Source organism: Cotesia typhae, unplaced genomic scaffold, assembly GCF_013202065.1.
Source record: "Cotesia typhae breed Kobodo isofemale line unplaced genomic scaffold, CoteBio_Ctyphae contig_48, whole genome shotgun sequence".
Classification (NCBI taxonomy): Eukaryota; Metazoa; Arthropoda; class Insecta; order Hymenoptera; family Braconidae; genus Cotesia; species Cotesia typhae.
Genome location: NW_027423756.1, coordinates 7,978,001 through 7,995,958, shown reverse-complemented (window position 1 = coordinate 7,995,958; position 17,958 = coordinate 7,978,001). Strand labels below are relative to the sequence as shown.

Genomic DNA, 17,958 nt, shown 5'->3' with positions numbered 1-17,958 from the left:
CAGACGGGTTGGCAGTTGGTGCGCAAAACCCACCGTCACCACTACCAACATCTTCCACCGGATTTACGATTCCATCTGGCGACAATTCCGACAGATTTTACTGAGCTTACAAGCCCGTTGAATCAAGTGGGCTTATAACGCTATTTTATTTTTGCATACAAATAAAATTATCTACCCAACCGAAATAAACTTTTATTGAAACAACAATAATCATAATCATGAACATAACAATATAAATGTTAATCGATCCTCGACTAGCATTACCATTTGAAGATATTCATCTTGTTGAGTATTTGTCACACTCTTTTTTGATGTTGGTGTATAAATATATTTATAAAACATCGACAGCGTAATAATAAAAATAATAATGTGTGAGTATAGGATGTTGGTGGCCCCAAAAAAGCATCTTCGACGTGATCGCAGGTCGGCATAACCCGTAAAAGGATTGCTAAGATCGATTCCTGTTTCTCTCTCCGCCTCCGGCTTTTACTTATGTATTTGTTCCCATACTCTATACCTCCCTGTATACCACCATGTCTACATATATGTATGTATCTCTACATATCTCACTGGTATATTTGTATACATAAGTGATCATGACGAGGATCCCACGTAGACGAGTTTTGGTACGACGGTGTGTCCTATATTCCGGGCCTTTCACCTTAGCTGCCGAATCCGGTGCTTCTTTGCAGATATCTTATACTTCTATACACGATGTACGGATCTTGATGCCTAAGGCTCTTAACACGTTTTCTACTCATTTGCAGCGATAAATTTTTACTTTGCCTTAATGCTCACTATACGCGCCGACGAAAATCCATGATCCATTAAATATACATTATGATATACTGTGAATACCTTTTAAATTTATTGTAACGTTATTTTTAATTTCTAGCTTTTTTTATGTTACTAAAAAAGATGAGTATATTTTTTTTTTAATTACTACTGATTTGGTTTATAGAATTAATGATAATTGCTGAGCTTAAGTACATGATAAATTGATATTCAATTCTGTACTGTCAAAATTACGTGAACGGAGATAATTAATGAATATAACTTTGGAATACACGGAGGAAATATATGAGTATATTAGTTCCCACTTGCACAGAGAGTATGAGTGTAGCATACAGTAGTGTAACGACGAGCGAATATCACATTTCTCTCTAATTTAACCTTGGATCTAATACATTGCACTCGAGTTGGTGCAGTACTGGTCATAGACCTTGCTTGCTGACGCGGACGCGCTGTCATCCAACGAAATAAAAATAATTTTATAGTTAAGTGTTAGTCGTAAATAAATAAATCGTTATTTATTAAATAATGAACACAAATTTATTTATTTGTATATATTTTTCCATTGTAGACTCGAGGTACTTGTTCTTTACTCCAAATAGCCAGCTATTGAGGCTTTAATTTAAATAAAATTATCCAGTAATAATAAAAGCTCAAATATTTTAATAGAGGTACAGCGAAATGGCTAGCAGATGGTTTTTAAACCTTAGATAATGATAATGAGATACGATATAAAAGTAATTAAATGTTTAATACAACTACTTATTTTAAAAATAAATTTTATTTTATTACTGAGTAATTTTAAAACCATGTTGTTGTTAATTCATTTTTTTTCAAGGATTTCAAGTAAGCACTTTTCTACCATACTTCATTATGTTAGTTTTTTAACTTTTTCTTTGTTTACTATACAAACAAAAAATTTTAATAACTCTTAATCTCATTGTAAAAAATCGCACCGTGTACGATAGTTAAAAAAGATATCCTATCGGATTATTCAGAGCTTACTAACGTTCGCGAGATATAATCGGATATTAAATTTAAATCTTTTACTTTTGCTATTATCGTCATTCCATTACTATCATTATCGTCATTATTATGATCTTATAAAATAAAATATTAAAATTGTAATAAAATTTATTATTATTACTCGTTTTAATACATTTGAATTATTAAAAAGTATATTTGAGTACTTTTTAAAAAAATATTTTTTTTTTTGTAAGAATTTAAAATTAATAAGATAATACTTAACTTTTTCAAATATTTTAGTTATTAAAAACAATATTATTATCAATAGTATATCTCACCAGCAGCTAATATTTATTCAGATGGTAATTAATTTTTTATCCATATATAAACGAATCATTTGATATTGAAATATATATCAATAAAAATGAAATTGATAGACATTGACTTTTAAAAATTATCATCTAAATGAATTAAATGTTAGTCGGCAGAAAATATTATAGATTTTTATAATTATTTTCGTTGGATTTATATTGATGCAATTAAATATCACAGTCTGATAGTTTAATAAGTTATGATATATAAATAATAATTAATGTAGGCTTAAATAATGGAATATCATTATGCATTATTAAATATTATTGTCTGATAAATACATATAAATATACCTGCAAATGCTGAGTACATATTTCTTTTAAACCTTTGACATTAATGTGAATACAAAATTCGCCAAGGCCAAAGCTGCGAATTTGCTGGTAGAGTGAGATAAAATGGGCAAAAAAAATAATAATAAACCGGTCGAAGAGAAAACATTAGATTCATGGTCGTTTGCGAAATACCACTTTTTAACACAGACAATTTTACTCTCTTACGTAATTAACATTGACAGGCAATACGGCATAAGGCATAACAAAGTGATCTCTCGTCTTTAAAAATATAAAACTTTTTTTTTTGGTTTTTTATTAAGACATAAAATTTTATTTTATTTTTATTCTCATTCTCTTTCTTATTATTACCTTTTTTTTGCAACATTTAAATTAATCTGCTAACAAGATTCTCGGTTTTATTTATTTATAAATTAAATTTTATTGCTAGAATTTATTTCCTCATTAAAATTATTAAGTCACAAAGAAATTTCTATCCATCTAAAAATAATTCATCCATCCCTAGCAAACAGTAACAGTAACAACAACTACAACCACAATCATCGTTAAATCCGAGCTTATTAGAACTTATCACAAAAGACTTCATCGTGGTTTTCATCTTTCATCGTCAGCCGGCTTCACCTCCGTGCATAATTTTCCAAGTAATACCACAGCATACCTAATTTCCGGGACGGTTTTACCGGAATCCGCTACCTCGAGTTTATCTATAATAAAAAATACTTGTTGTAATTACCATTATTATTATTTACTTCATGATCTTTTCCATATTTTCTATTATCACCTTTGTTACCAATTATACCTCAGTCTTTTAAAAAGAAAAATAAATTACTCGACCACAGAGAAATTTACTTAAAAAAAAATCTTTACTGCTCTAAAATTGTTTTTGTAAAATCCAATAAAACATTTTGTTAAATAGCGCTATTATTTATTTTTTCCGAATAGACAACATTAACAATAGTAATTATAATAATAATAAATGAAATATCAAACTCATTGAAACACACAAGCATACGTCGACAAAGGCGCGGCTGTCTAGACGCGTTTGTGCTAGTTCAAGGTTAGGCCAGACGGAAGTCTGGCTCCACTGTGTTTGGAATAACATTAGTGTAGCCATAGCAAAGTAGTATAGCATGAGTACACAAAGTATAACTATACACTATACTTCAAATCATCAACTCTATGTATACGTACATACACAATAAAACGCACACATGAGTGTCGCGGTTGAGAACACGCGTTAAATTTTTTTGCTCAGTCTCCTTCGTTTGGTTTTGAATTTTTTTTTTTTTAATTCTAAGCAATAGACAGAACTAGACGTGTCTACCCGGTAACATAGGTTAGTGACATTCCAAGGCCAGTACTCGTATTAAAAATTCAAAGAGTTGAGTCAGTGTTTTGTCGTAACGAGTGCGTTTTGTGCTAGTATTAGTGTAGAATTTAATCACAGGAGCATTAAAAATGCATGCGGGTATCGGGTACAAGCTAATAACAAAAATAAAAATAAAAAAATAAATTACTGATAATTTAGTCATCGGTACAGAGTACAGAGAGTTGTCTGTATTGACATAATAGTCAACAGTCTAGTCTCGTCTTCGTACTCTGTATAGTATGTATTCATTTGATTTTTATATTTATACGCACATGAAATATTTATGCGGCTAAGGAGCGTCATCGCCATATAAATATGATATATTATTTTTAATATGATAAATAATAAATTAATGAATAAAAATAAATTTAGACAGACAAGGAAAAATTCCTTCATCAGCAGAAATGCCTTCATATGTCCTTTGACTTGTTCACATTTTCGCAAACACTTTGAAGTGTATGGTACGCCAGTGAGATAGATCGATTATTGTCATGTCTTTTGATATCCGGTACTACGTGATTGCCGATGAATATGAATATACTCTGCTTTAGTCTACAGTCTACTATACATTTTACACTGACACTGGCGTAACATTGGCTTTTGCCAAGAGAAGAAAGAGAGAAACGAGTGAGGAAACGAAATTGAGGCAGGGAGAAAAAATTTCCGGGTTGAGGAAGTGAAAAAGGTCGGTATTGGTTGGGCGTAATAACTATACATTCTAGTTAACACTTTTTTTTTTTTTTTTTTTTTTTCCATTTTTGGTGTATGGAAAATACCAAAAGAGGAAATGAACTCACTGGTTGATGCACATGGTTTATAGCAAATATTTTAAACTTATTTCGATAGACATTTTTACATTTTTTTATCATTATTATTATCATTATTGCACCATTCAATTATTTGGTTATCTAAGAGAAAAAAAGTGAATACATAACAAAAAAATTCTTCCGGTTCTAACACAAAGCGCCCGAGATAATTACGGCGAATTATTTTGGAGGCCTTGAAAACTACCGTTAGGGTTGACAGACGGTCAAAGTTTTGTGATTTTGAAATAACATTTACTATGTAACATGAGGATAAATATAGATATACGAGTCCATAAATATGTATTAATAACTCCAAATAGACATATTATATCACGACCTTCAGTTTTATTTCTAATACCTCACGGCAGTCCATTCGCATCTTTATTTTTTTTATTCCACTCACCACGTATAAATCTCTAGTAACGATCTTGTGAGTATGATTTTTTTGTTTTTGTGTTCTTTCGCTCTTCTTTTTTGAGATGTGATGTGTTGATGATTACGCAATAAGACCATGAACCGCCTAGACATCCTAATGTGATTTCAGTCCTTGAATTCTATATTAGTCTACACACATTCTGTACTCATACATAGATAAATAGATATGAGGTATTGTGTCTACGTTCCTCTTCCTATATCTGTGTCTATATGTACTCGGTACCAGGTAAAACATTAATGTTGTATCATTAGGATGTCTGGCTATGTTTCGGATTTTGTGGGATTATAAAAGATATATAAAACATGAATATGCAAGCAGTTGTATTTCTGTAAGATGACGGATGGAAATTGCATAACTAGATTATGCATATGTTGGTCATTATTATTTATTATGTATCATTTGTTTCGTTTGATTTTGACTTCAACAATGAAGAGAAATGACGTCATTGAAAGCATAAACTTAAAAGTCTCGTTCAGTTTTAAAAATTTTTATCTTCAGTGCAGAGTTTTCTGTAAACTTTAAGCAGTAAATTTACTTTAAAATAATACACATTAAATAGTATGTCGAGCGAATTCCAGGCTAGAACTTAAGAGCTTCCGAACTTCGTTTTTTTTTTTTTTTTTTGGAAGAAAAATAGTAAGGTGAAGTAAATATTAACTCGTACATTTTAGACTCAAAAGATTTCGCCGCGAAGTTTAAAGTAAATTTAAAGTGGATAATATAACATTAACTAGATTTCGCGGTAAATTTTGATACTTTTATTATCATTACTCGCTCTGAGACTCGATTTACAACTAAAAAAATTTGGTACACTGTACGGAAATCAGTGATAGTTTCTAAATTACCGTTAATTAAATTATATCTTACTCGTTTAATTTAAATCGTATCGCATAAATTTCTTATGCAAATCGTAATGTCTATCTTAACAAATAAAAAATATTTTTGAGGCACCTGTGGTGTTGGTTTAATTTTAGGAGCACTGTTATATGCGATAGGAGTTATATAAACTTTTGTAATAAAATTTAAAAGAGCATATTTTTTTAAAATATCAGCCACATCATCATTATTACTATTTAAAACATAATAATTTATCTAAAACCAGCCAAACGGATTAAATACAAGTTTTTATTGATACAACATTCTAGTTTTAATTATAATTGAAATCTTATCCACATATATGTATTTAAATGTATATCACTGGCCACGAATGACTAACGGTATATACCACCGAAGAATTCAACAAATACACGTGTGATGTTAATAAAATATGTAAATAAATAATCAGAGATCAAAGGCTACCATCAGAAATAACGCGAAATAAACAACTTAAATATATATGTATTTATTGGCAAATATGCACATAAAAAATTAATAAAAAATGAATAACAAAAAATTAATTTAGCAACTTTTAAATTCAATACTTGGAGAAAAAGTAAAATAAAAGTCTCTATATTTATTTATAGCAGATTGTAATTTGTACGGAGGTTCAGGTCAATGAATTTTTAAGCCCACTATTGGCACACATTCGTATATAACACGATTACGCTTGCTGAAACGTCCCTTAGGGTATATCAATTAAAATTTTTCAGTCACACATGGAATAATCGAAATGTGGTTGGATATTTTCGGGCTCTATGTACCGACTCTTTATTGCATACTCTGTAGTCAGTATGAATACGCATATGTACTGGTGTACATACCACTGGATATAACATTATTGTACAGAACAGCTTCTGTGTATGTGCATGATAGCAGATAGAGGATCTAGTGAGTCAGTTAGCCAACCCAGAGCTATATTCTGGGCTAGTGAGTTAGTAATAGCATACAATCATGCAGGCATACTGTACAGGAGCAATCTAGCCAGTTATTTCAGTGTACAGAGAAGAGACCAGAGTAACACAATGTACAATTTCATCTAACTCTCATTTTCTTATTATCCTCGGTTCTCTTTGTCCTGGCGGATGTCTTCCTTCTATCAGATAGTGAGGCTCCACTAATATAATACCAGGAAGAGAATTAAGCCAAATAAACTCATGTAGTGAGACAAATCTAGCATTTTTACGAGCAATCAACTTTTGCTCGATGTAAGCTCTTTAATTTCGATAAAATAAAACTTTAATCGATTTATATTGTTTTTTTTTGGGTTGATTGTAAATTTTTTTTTACTAATTAAAGATTTCTATTCAATCATTCACTGCTCCGAACCCCCGCTGTGATTAATTGGATTTTTAAATTGAATATTTTATTTATTAATGGTCCATTTCAGTTACATTGTCTCATAAACTTTTTTTTTTTGTATAAAGAAGTATCCGTGATCTGCAAAATTTTTTTATAATTTTAATTATTATTAAATATATTGTTAATTCAGATGTTAGATCGCTTGATTAACTTAGTGAATATTTTAAGCCGGTGTAAAGCTAACCAGAAAAATAAACGAGTGACGTTTTAGAATTGGAATTTTAGACAAATGTAATGTATAACATAATGAGTGACGCCGGCCTTCATTGGGTTAAACTTGACCGAATTTATTACTCTTGTCTGGCGGACGTTAAATCGTGAGTGAGGGAGTATCTAATAGCTTTGAAATTAGCCTGAAGGTCATTATTTATCAGTTTTTTTTTTACATTTTAATTTTTGTGTAAACAAAAAACATGCCGTTGCAGTTAAATTTATCTCTAAACCGGAGATATTTAAAGTTCTTTATTTTTTTTTTTTTTTAATTGTACTAATGAGTCTAGATATCTTTAGTTAATTTTAACTGCTGAAAATTTTCTTTTTGATTCAAAATAATAATATATTTATTTCTCTAGTATATCCACTAAAATGTTCAAGTATTGTATTCAATTAAAAAAAAAAAATATTCCTCATATCTGAATTTTCAATCTCAATGTTTAAAATAATTACAATCTGTGAAAAATACAAAATAGATCGTAAAACGAAAAAAAAAAAATTTAACTACGCCATTAAAAGTTATTTTTTTTTTTTAAAGCAATACATTTAAAACTACCGAATTTACGAGAATATTTAATGTCAGTAAAAAGCAGAAGTCCGCTTATCTATGTCACTTATTTTCGCATCACTTCGTAGTAACCTTCAGCAAATAGCGTAAGTAAGGTTACTAGCAGTAACATTGAATTTAAAGTCTCCTCTATACACCGAGATTCGTCTATTTGTAGACATGAGAAGGTCGAGACAGCTACTACGACTGTACTATACGTAACACGCTGTACGGTCGACCGACAAAATCTAGATTGAAACTTCAACCGTTGTAACCGTGAGTTAAAGTAAATAAATAACAGTATGTAATGGGTTTATGTTATAGTTATAAGTTATAATTTATGCTACATACATATAAATATAAATATAAATCTTCATGTACATACGTAGATTATTTATTAGTTTCATTATATTATATATTATGCATTTACGTAGGCCATACAGGTATCTGTATCTGTATATGGGTCGGTTAGTGAAGATCGTAGATATTTATACATTGTACAAGTACCATAAAAAATAAGCAATAAAAATGTAGGTAGGTATAACGTGAATGTATTGTGTAGGATAATTGTAAAAAGAAGACTTGATAAAGATGACTATTCTTATGTCCTCGTGAGTAGAGCTGGCTGGCTGCATAACCTGAGAGCTTTTTCTCGGCAGGGAAAGTACGAGATAATCCCGTGAGATTTTAACCATTGTCTAGAAATAGATGGCTAAAAAGCGATGACAAGATAGCAAGAAAGTAAAAAAAGTAAACAGACAAATATGAAAGGATAATATTAAGAAAATAGAAGAAAACACTTGCCGTAAATGTGCTAAAATAAAAACTATACCTAGAAAGTTATTGGAAAAATTTATATAAGATGATAAAAAAAAAAAATTTTATTTTTTTACACTTTAGAAAATTTTATGATAATGAGAAAACTCATTTCAAGAAAAAATGTATATATATACATTAATTTTCATCTTTTTTTTTTTTGTTAATTATTACTTGTGTTTTATTAAGATTTTAACTTTTATTAAAGAAATTACCTGAAACTTTATTATTAAAAAATTTTTAATTAGACCAATTTATTATGAATTTATAACATTTTTTACTTTTTTATCGTGAGGTCAAACTGTGACCGGAGAATTTAGTTAAAATTCATAAGAAAAAAAAACATTTGTTTCTACTGACAATATCTTAAATTAATATAAACAAAATAAGTAGCTTAGCAAAGTTTTTTAATTATTTCTTTGGGTAAAAGATACAATATCTGAGAACCGTAACATAAATATACCGTTAAGATATTCCTAACTGAAAGTAGTACAACCGAGTGTTAGTATTATATACATTTATATCCATGTATATTCACAGAAATATCCATACCACCCACTTGAATAACAGCTTTATAAAATTAGTATGCAAAAGGTCACATATTCAGCTATCTTCACACTATAAACGTTAGCAGTGAGTACATCTTATGACTTTGAAAGCGGATTATAATACAGCAGTTAGAATGTCTTGGCGAATATTACAACAACAATGATGATGCAGTAAAATTCATGTCTGCCCAAGATTCATGTGCTAAGACAAATAGGATATGAAAGCCCGGAAATTAGATTATGGTCGCAAATAGTTGTATCATCATTTACTCAGTACAGTCGGCGAGTATACAGATATATACGTATAGAGAGAACACGGGACGGTTGTTGTGTTTCATGGTTTGAAACAACAAAGACAGAGTAGTTTGAATTCGACTACTACTACTACTAATGCTAATACTAAACTACCCTGCTGTAATATTAGGACCATACTAACACTACCACGACTACTTCGGCAGTTACTATTGGTGCTGTTGGTGTTTCATCGGGTGTATCTTATTCAAATGTACTATTGGCTTAGCTATAAATATATATTCATGGATTTCATTGCAGATAGATCTATACAAAGCAATTTACTCTATTAACACATGTAATTGTTCCGGTAGTTGCATTAATATACATCGCTGTACACATCATACAGCTCCATTAATACAAATATCATCAGCATTATCTTTCTGTCCCCTGAATATTGATTAATTCGATCAATATACTATATTTAAAAGATATACATCAACGAGGTACTTGCTTGTCGGAATAATTAACTACCGATTATGTATGCACTATTCTGCTATTTATTTACAATTTCTATTTATTAATTATTCTTTAATTACTCAAATATAAATAAAATAAAAAAAGTAATAAAGTAAAAGATTAATGTGACTCACAATTAAAACAAAATTGTTTAATTAAATTCAGCAGTCTCAAGTCAGCTTGGTTTATGCTTATGCATGTATACATTTCGTCAGTAGAAATACAAATGATTTTATTAAACCGTTTTACAATGGGCTACCCTTGGTTGTATTTACGTAATAGGCTAAAAGCTCGAGCGCGTCGTTAAAGTTCACCTACAAATGCAAATATACCCAAAAGAAATGGGCATCTTTCCTGTCCTTTCTATATTATACCCTCAGCTATTTCTATGAATTCATTCAGCGCATTGTCCCTATCCGCTCGCCACAATACGTGACTGTGTCATAACTATTTTAAAACTTAAAACCTCCTTCCTTTCAGATTTGCTCTTCTACTTTCAGCATTTGTAGTTGGTTAAACCCTTTATTTTCGAACATTAATGTACACTTCTATAAATATTTTACATTAATTTTCCTCTAAATTATAAAACTTAATTTTTACCAATTAAACTCTTCACAATATTATCATCAACATAATTTATTCAATGAATTTATTTTGCTGAAATTGATCAATTCAAACTCGGAGCATGAATGAAAAAAAATTAATTACCAGTTAATAATGTGGGTAATTTAACAGAAAATTAGACCTTTTAAATGCGTATAAAAATTATAATGTGAGAAAAGTAATTGACGTAATTTATAGTCAGAGAAATGGCGTCGATGAAATTTAATCATCCCTTAATCTGTCCGCAATTCATGCCCGATAATATCGTGAATTAAATTACTTGAATTTCCAATGATGGTTTTCATTATCTATAGAGCCTGCACACATATAAATGGTATTATGCCAGGATAAGTGTGATGGTAAAGCATCAACGTGTTGGTACAACAGCCAGGCGTGTTGACGTCGATAGCGATCAGCCGTTTCATGTGGACTCTTGAGAGAATATGTACTTTACCCTCAATACTCTCATACTGAATTCTACTCTATTCTCCTCTTCGTTGATCTCCTCTCTTCTCCTCTACTGTTCTTTATTCTTCTCTACTGTGCAATACTCTCGTCTGGTGCGCTCTGTTCAGTATACATAATACCGCTCTGGACTGGTCTCTCAACTCTCATCTGGTCTGATGGTATTTCACCGCCACAGCAGTGAACCGCACGATATGCAGCAGCCACGTCGAGTGCATTAGCATTGCCAGCGGTCATCCAGCAAGACTTGGTCAAGGCTGTCCGCCACAAGAGCGACGGGGACAGAGTCGACTTCAAAAGGAGATAAGGATAATAAGCATGTGAGTAAACGAGCGAGAGAGATGCTCGACGAGCAAGTAAGGTTTTCCTTAATGGATTAAACAATCCAGAATGCTGGTGAGTTTAAGTTGACTCGTCAGATGTCGAGTATATGTAGACCAGTAATATAAAGCGTTTGAGACCTACTGCTGCGAGTAATTTCACTTTAAATCTTCTCGGAAATTCTCAGCATTTGTTAACCACTGCATTACATTTATTTGAGCACCAAGACGATTATAATCATAATGATTATTATTATGATTATAATTATAATAACAATGTTGGTGATGTAAATTCTCAGCCCTTTCTCTCATACAACCAGCATTTCCTACTTCCGGCTGTTCTTGGTTATAAACATCACAAACGACAGAGTTCTCGGTCAAGGTTGTCTGGGCTTTAAACAAACTCATACCTGTAGACTTGTCTACCAGTTCTTTAAAGTTTTTATTTTTTTTTTTTTTTTTTTAATTTTATAGTTAGAAACTTATTATTAATTATAAAAAGTATTTATCATGTCTATTTAGTAAATAGACATTTAATGTCATATCATTTTACTTTTTTATGCAACTATTTTTGATTAACAGTTAAATTTTTATGACTACTAATTATTAATCATAATTTTAGAGAGAAGTCGTAACGAAATTACATAAATAAGTAATGAGATAGGTTCAATGCTTAGTATATTTCGAGTGAAATTAATGTAATTTGAAGTATATTTTGTCGGTTTCATGAATATCTAAACTCACAAGAAGAAGAACGGGAAATTATAAGGCTAACAAGTGAACGTATAATACGATAGATAGTACTTTCAAAAGTTTTAAATTATATATTCATACTAAGTGCGTTTAAGAATAGTAAATGTTGGTGAAATAATTAACTGGATTTTATTTCGATGGCAGCAGGTACGGCAGGTATGGCTAATGAAATAATAGTGACATTTGAAATTATTTAAAACTCAATAGAACAATGTGTCATGTCCGTTATATTTAATTAACCGGTATCGTTTATGAATTTCAATTTACAGAGCCACTACTTTTATAATTAAAATGCCAATCACGCAATTATTCACTTTCTGAATTAAGTGATAGAAAAAATATAATTAATCTTATTCAATACAACGGTTATATGGTAAATAAAAAATAAAAAAAAAACAAAACTGACGTAATAATTCAAATCCGACCATTTTCTTTCTATCTACCGTTACCTCGTGAATAGTAAAATATATTTAGATTGGTGTATTCCCGTTACGATAAATTGAATTATTCAAAATTTATTAATTCTTTACATTGGTTTATGCATATTTTTGCAAGAATATATATCGGGATATTGACATATTGACATGACGAACGGTTGGAAACAAGAGATACGTAGACTCTCAATACCAGGACCAATATCACCATCACCAGCAATGGCTACTGCTGTTGATTGAATTCCCTAGAGTACGTATGCATACATTCCACTACCATCATCGCCACCAAGATACCATCCTCCTGCTTTGCGGGGGTCAACCAAATTCGCCAATCTTAATTCAAGCGACTCTCTATTTGCCTTAACTCTCAACACATCGTATAAACACATTTCTCATTCCAGCATTGACTCAATACTACTTTCAATACCCATGACTCATGGCCATGACTATCCAAACTCAACTCTTTGCATAAATTTGCCAATTCTTTATTCTATCATGCTTTTATTCGCAATGGTCCACCTCTACTTGTACTTCACCACACTCCTACGTCTAGGTTTCTACATCCACGCCCATGCATGAATCTAGTAGTAAAACTCGCTAATGTGATGGATGCATACGTGTATTTCCAATAAATATTCCATGAGTGCAGAGCTGGCGACATAAATAATTTAAGTACCATCACACCGGAAGAGACGCGGCCTCGCTTGTCGACCCTCGAGCTACCGCTTTTGTCCTTTCATTTTATTCCGCCTCTCTTACTATCCTCACAACCGCACATCTTTTTTTTTATTTTCTCCGCGGAGGATAGTACAACTATGTTTACTTAGTGTAACATAGCATGATGTAAGCTCATGTACGCCCATATTTTAATACGATCATAGCATAACTCTACATTCCCATTTTTCCTTGTGTTTTTATCTATTTATTTATTTTTTTTTTCATATAAATATGCTATACAGTACCGTTAACAGCTAATAAATGAAAAAGTATTAGTATCAAAGAGACTCGACAGTAGAAAATAGTAGGAGTTTTTTATGTTTATTGAAAAAATCCATTATCCTTTCGGAAAAAGTATTTTTTTGTTTCCACCGGGCATGCTTCTATTTTATTCGGTCTGTAAATAAAAATATCTATGGAAACTCGGGATTTTCAGCTGAAAATTTGAAACGAAATCAAGAGCATACTCATGTTGTGCGTGATAAAAGAGAATTTTTACGATTGCGAATGTTAATCATAGAGGAACAAAATATTTCATAAAATGACAACACATCTTTTCGAATGTGACCCGAATAGAGTAATGTACCAGCATATGTACACATATGACCAAATATATGTGTGCTTGGGGTACATAAACACGTACAAATGTGTATATAGAGTACCTGGCCGCGTTTGAGTGATGAGGGAGTACGTGAAACATGAAGGCGGCGGGAAATTGCGAACCAGAAATATAACAGCAACTGGTTAAATGTTGTCTGTACAAAATGCTCGTCTAAAATTAAATTACTTTTCCAGCGTGACCTGTACACTCTTTTCCCACAACAACATCCACCATCTGCAAGCATCACCATCAGAGGTCTACTATTACTATTACTGCGACTATACGTAATGACTGGGATGATAACTACTGCTGCTGCTGCTGCTGCTGTTGAATAGAGGTATGTCTACTGGTAAAAACTATATATCAACACTATGCTGTAGCTTGCAAACGACGGTTAGCAAGTCAAGAGCAAAAATGAACGAACCGCGTATAGTGCATGATATGAGTACTGGTACGTAAAGAACGAAATAATGTTGAGAAAATAAAATAAGACGGCATGCTCATTTATCTGTAGTTTACAACAAGTACGGCTACGACTACTAGTTATACAACACAGCTTCAAGTCGACTCTCTCGCTGATGATAAATTTTATAAAAAAATTCCATTTTAAATGTCACACGATCTGTATCATGGCCTCATACTGCTTCTGCATTTTATTATAATATTTTAAATATCGTGAATTTTATTTATACATTTTTTATCACGCTCATCCACTAACGCATTCATTAATTCATTCAGATGTTTATTTATCAGACGTATCGTATAATAGAGATGTGAAATTTCTCTCTGAAAGCCAGACCGTCAATTTATAGAACGGACTTTTTATTTTTATTTTAAATGAAAATATATTCTATGTAATTCTATATAAGTGGATTATTTATTTTTATTTGCTTCTATAAGAAAATCAAATAATTAATTTAGTGCAATAATAATAATTTTAATGGTAATATCAGCAGCAGCTACTGAACAAGAAAACCCCTTTGGAATTTAATTACAAAAATAAATATTAATAATTGTAAAAATTTAGATTATTAAAATAATAATGTAATGCAAGATAGAAATACTTATATTAATAAAATTTTAGATTCAAGGTATTAAATTAAATAATAATTAACATTACTTAAAATTCAGCGTCACTTTTAACTTACGTAGATTTTCCGACGCAGAATAAATATAAGTATACTGTTGTATACAGTTGGTAGCTCCATTAATAAATGTAAATTAACCTGGCTGAATTTTTAGTGTATTAACTGGAATACTCGGAGATTTTTCTCGGCCATTAATAATTTTCAGAGTAAAAATAATAATATATAGAGTAAACAACACAAGAGAAATAGAGCTGGAGTGAATAACGACGGAATATAATGAAAAGTGCAAGCATCTACAGTTTTCTTTGTTTACTTTTCATCCCAGTGAATTTTTTTCGCATTATAGGTAATACCGTTGTGTTTCGTAGACTACACAATAATTCTGATTTATTTATTTTAAGAATTGGACTTACACGAGGTTTAACATTATTTAAGAACTCACTTGCACCTGACGTTCAAGTAACACTCATTAGAATTTTCGTAAGAGTATACTTATGAAACATAGGCTCAAATAGTGTTGTGTTTTTTGTATCTATATATACTGTGTGGAATGCATATAGTGTATAGTACGTAAAAATGAATTTTTTGGCTCAGCTCAAGCAACAAGCCAGAGAGTTCGATGAACTTGATGCTCGGCTGGTTGTGAGATTGATGAAGATATTCGAAAGTTGTTAAGCAATATTCAACCTGGTGGGCCCTTTTTTATACTAAATTTAGCGTAAAAAATTAAAAAAATATTTTTTTTTTTTTTTATGTACCATGCTTTTACTTTATTATTGAAAAAATTTTACAGAGATAAAGAAGTGTTTTTCTTCAAGAAATGGTAAAGTTTTATCAATATCGGTTTAAAGTCTAATTGATTCTAAATTCAGGGACACTGAAATGCTCTTAGTGATAAGTTTGAAGAGCTCTATTGACTTATTTTCATCAATAACCGCCTTTTCACGCGTTACACGAGCAAACCCATAGTTAAATAGGATTATTGAATTCTTTTTTTTACTAAGAACTCATTCACATTGAATAATATTCCATTAATTTTATTTCCAGAATTTTTACTTGCTAAAAATTGTAAGGTTTAATTTCATTAGATTTTTTTTAGAAGGGTTTGAGTTTCAGAAAAAAATAAAATTTGGTATGCTAATGTTACAGATTAAACTTGAGAAAATTTTTTAAATTTATAATTCAAATTTTTGACTATAACTTTATGTAATGAATGACATGTAAAAAGTATTTATGCAGATATATATGTTATATATTGTTCATTAGAATATTTGTATATATAGTATAAAAGTTAGATTTATGTTATGCATACATAAATATGCATGTAAAAGATAATTTGAGAAAGTAGTGGTGTAGTTTACGCTGATTTTAAACAGTAACTTACGTAGACACACTTTACACATTTCAGTTGAAGAACGCGGCTGGCAGATAGCTAATTGAACCATTACAATAATTAATCCAGTTTTCACAAAATAATTACTTAAATTACGGAACCTTGAACATGGGAACCACCAAGTAACAGCAGTAGCACACTGGTTTTAAATTTTCTAATTAATCAAACTAATTGAAATACTATTTTTGACTATTTTTCTTCAATAACTACTATTTATTGTTCTTACAATAATTTGTTCTAGCTTTAAATACAGATTTAATTGATGCAAAAAATTATTCTGAAATTATTCCATTTTTATCATCGCGAAGATAATTAATAATAAACTAAATAATAAAAAAATAAAGATTAAAGCCGAGGTTACCTTAAGTGATTATCGCTCTTGTGGAACTTGATTCGCGGTTAATTTCAAGGTTGAATGGGTGAGTATCAGCTGTAAGCCTGTAAGTACTTGCTCTAATGATTACAAGACAAGCTGTTTGATCAATTAATTCGCCTTCAGTATTTTATAAATATTAAGGATAAAAAAAAATAATCCGTCATTTACAATCTGATTTACCGTTCAAAAGTAATTAATCCCATGCTCTTTATTCAGTGATGTAACTACATTTATATTACGTTTCATATTTATAGGTTGAATATTTTCATAAAATATAAGTAATAATATTCAATGAAAAATTTAATTGAAACTCGAAAATTTTTTGGTATTAGTATGAAATAAAACTGTGGATTTTTCCACGTACGCTTCACTAAACTTGTCTAGTTTGAAATTAACACGACATCTTTATATAATAATTTTTTTCCAAGTAATAAAAATAAATAAAAATTATCAAATAAAATAAATACAGAGTTAACAGAGCATTAATGTCAATTGTGAATATCATAGTTGTTATAAATGAAATACGATAAATAAAACCGGCAATATCATATTCTCTTATCGCTTTGCTATACTAACAGCGATAATATAATATGAAATACACTTGCACTGTTTCCTGCGTTACAACTAAAAACGATGGCTCATTTTTAGCGATAACACGGCCTAGATTCATCGCTCTTCAACAGTTAATAATTACACATACATTTTTGATGCATACATCTCCTACTCACACACGCATGTAATGTATGTATAAATGTAAAGAAAAATCTAAATACATTAGTATTATTTGCACACAATAACAATCAATCTAGCTGTTTTAGTAATTCTGCGGGCACCATTATGCGTTTTAAAGTCGTTAACTGCAAAAAATTTCCGCCTATGCACTCGTCGAAATATTTAATTTAATTAAACAAAATAAATTATCATATTCTTTCTATTTTTCATGAATTGTTATTCTACAATAATAAAATTAACGCACCGATGAATATTAATTATTTTTGTAACATAAAAGATTCATGAAATTTTTTTAATTTTCTATGTGCATATCCACGAGAAAAGAAAATGAAC

General features: G+C 30.4%; 1 protein-coding gene and 1 long non-coding RNA gene across 4 annotated transcripts in view; one reads left to right on the top strand and one right to left on the bottom strand.

Annotated features, from left to right (window-relative positions):
• Positions 1 to 2,276: 2,276 nt before the first annotated feature.
• Positions 2,277 to 17,958, bottom strand: part of LOC141529865 (uncharacterized) — a 117,557-nt gene continuing 101,875 nt past the window's right edge. Inside the window, exons 1-2 of one of the 3 annotated variants that reach the window (XR_012479667.1) lie at positions 16,879 to 17,467; positions 2,277 to 3,124 (exon numbers count right to left, since the gene is read on the bottom strand). Coding sequence is in view for 1 of the 3 variants with exons in the window: in XM_074246590.1 (XP_074102691.1) it covers positions 3,110 to 3,124 (15 nt within the window). In the remaining 2 variants the exon portion in view is untranslated. Of the gene's footprint in view, positions 3,125 to 3,201; positions 3,343 to 16,878; positions 17,468 to 17,958 lie in introns of those variants that run through there. The other 2 variants (XR_012479666.1, XM_074246590.1) reach the window with 2 other exon arrangements.
• Positions 4,335 to 17,958, top strand: part of LOC141529869 (uncharacterized) — a 91,230-nt gene continuing 77,606 nt past the window's right edge. Inside the window, exons 1-2 of the long non-coding RNA XR_012479668.1 lie at positions 4,335 to 4,474; positions 14,231 to 14,373. This is a non-coding gene — a long non-coding RNA (uncharacterized LOC141529869). The remainder of the gene's footprint in view (positions 4,475 to 14,230; positions 14,374 to 17,958) is intronic.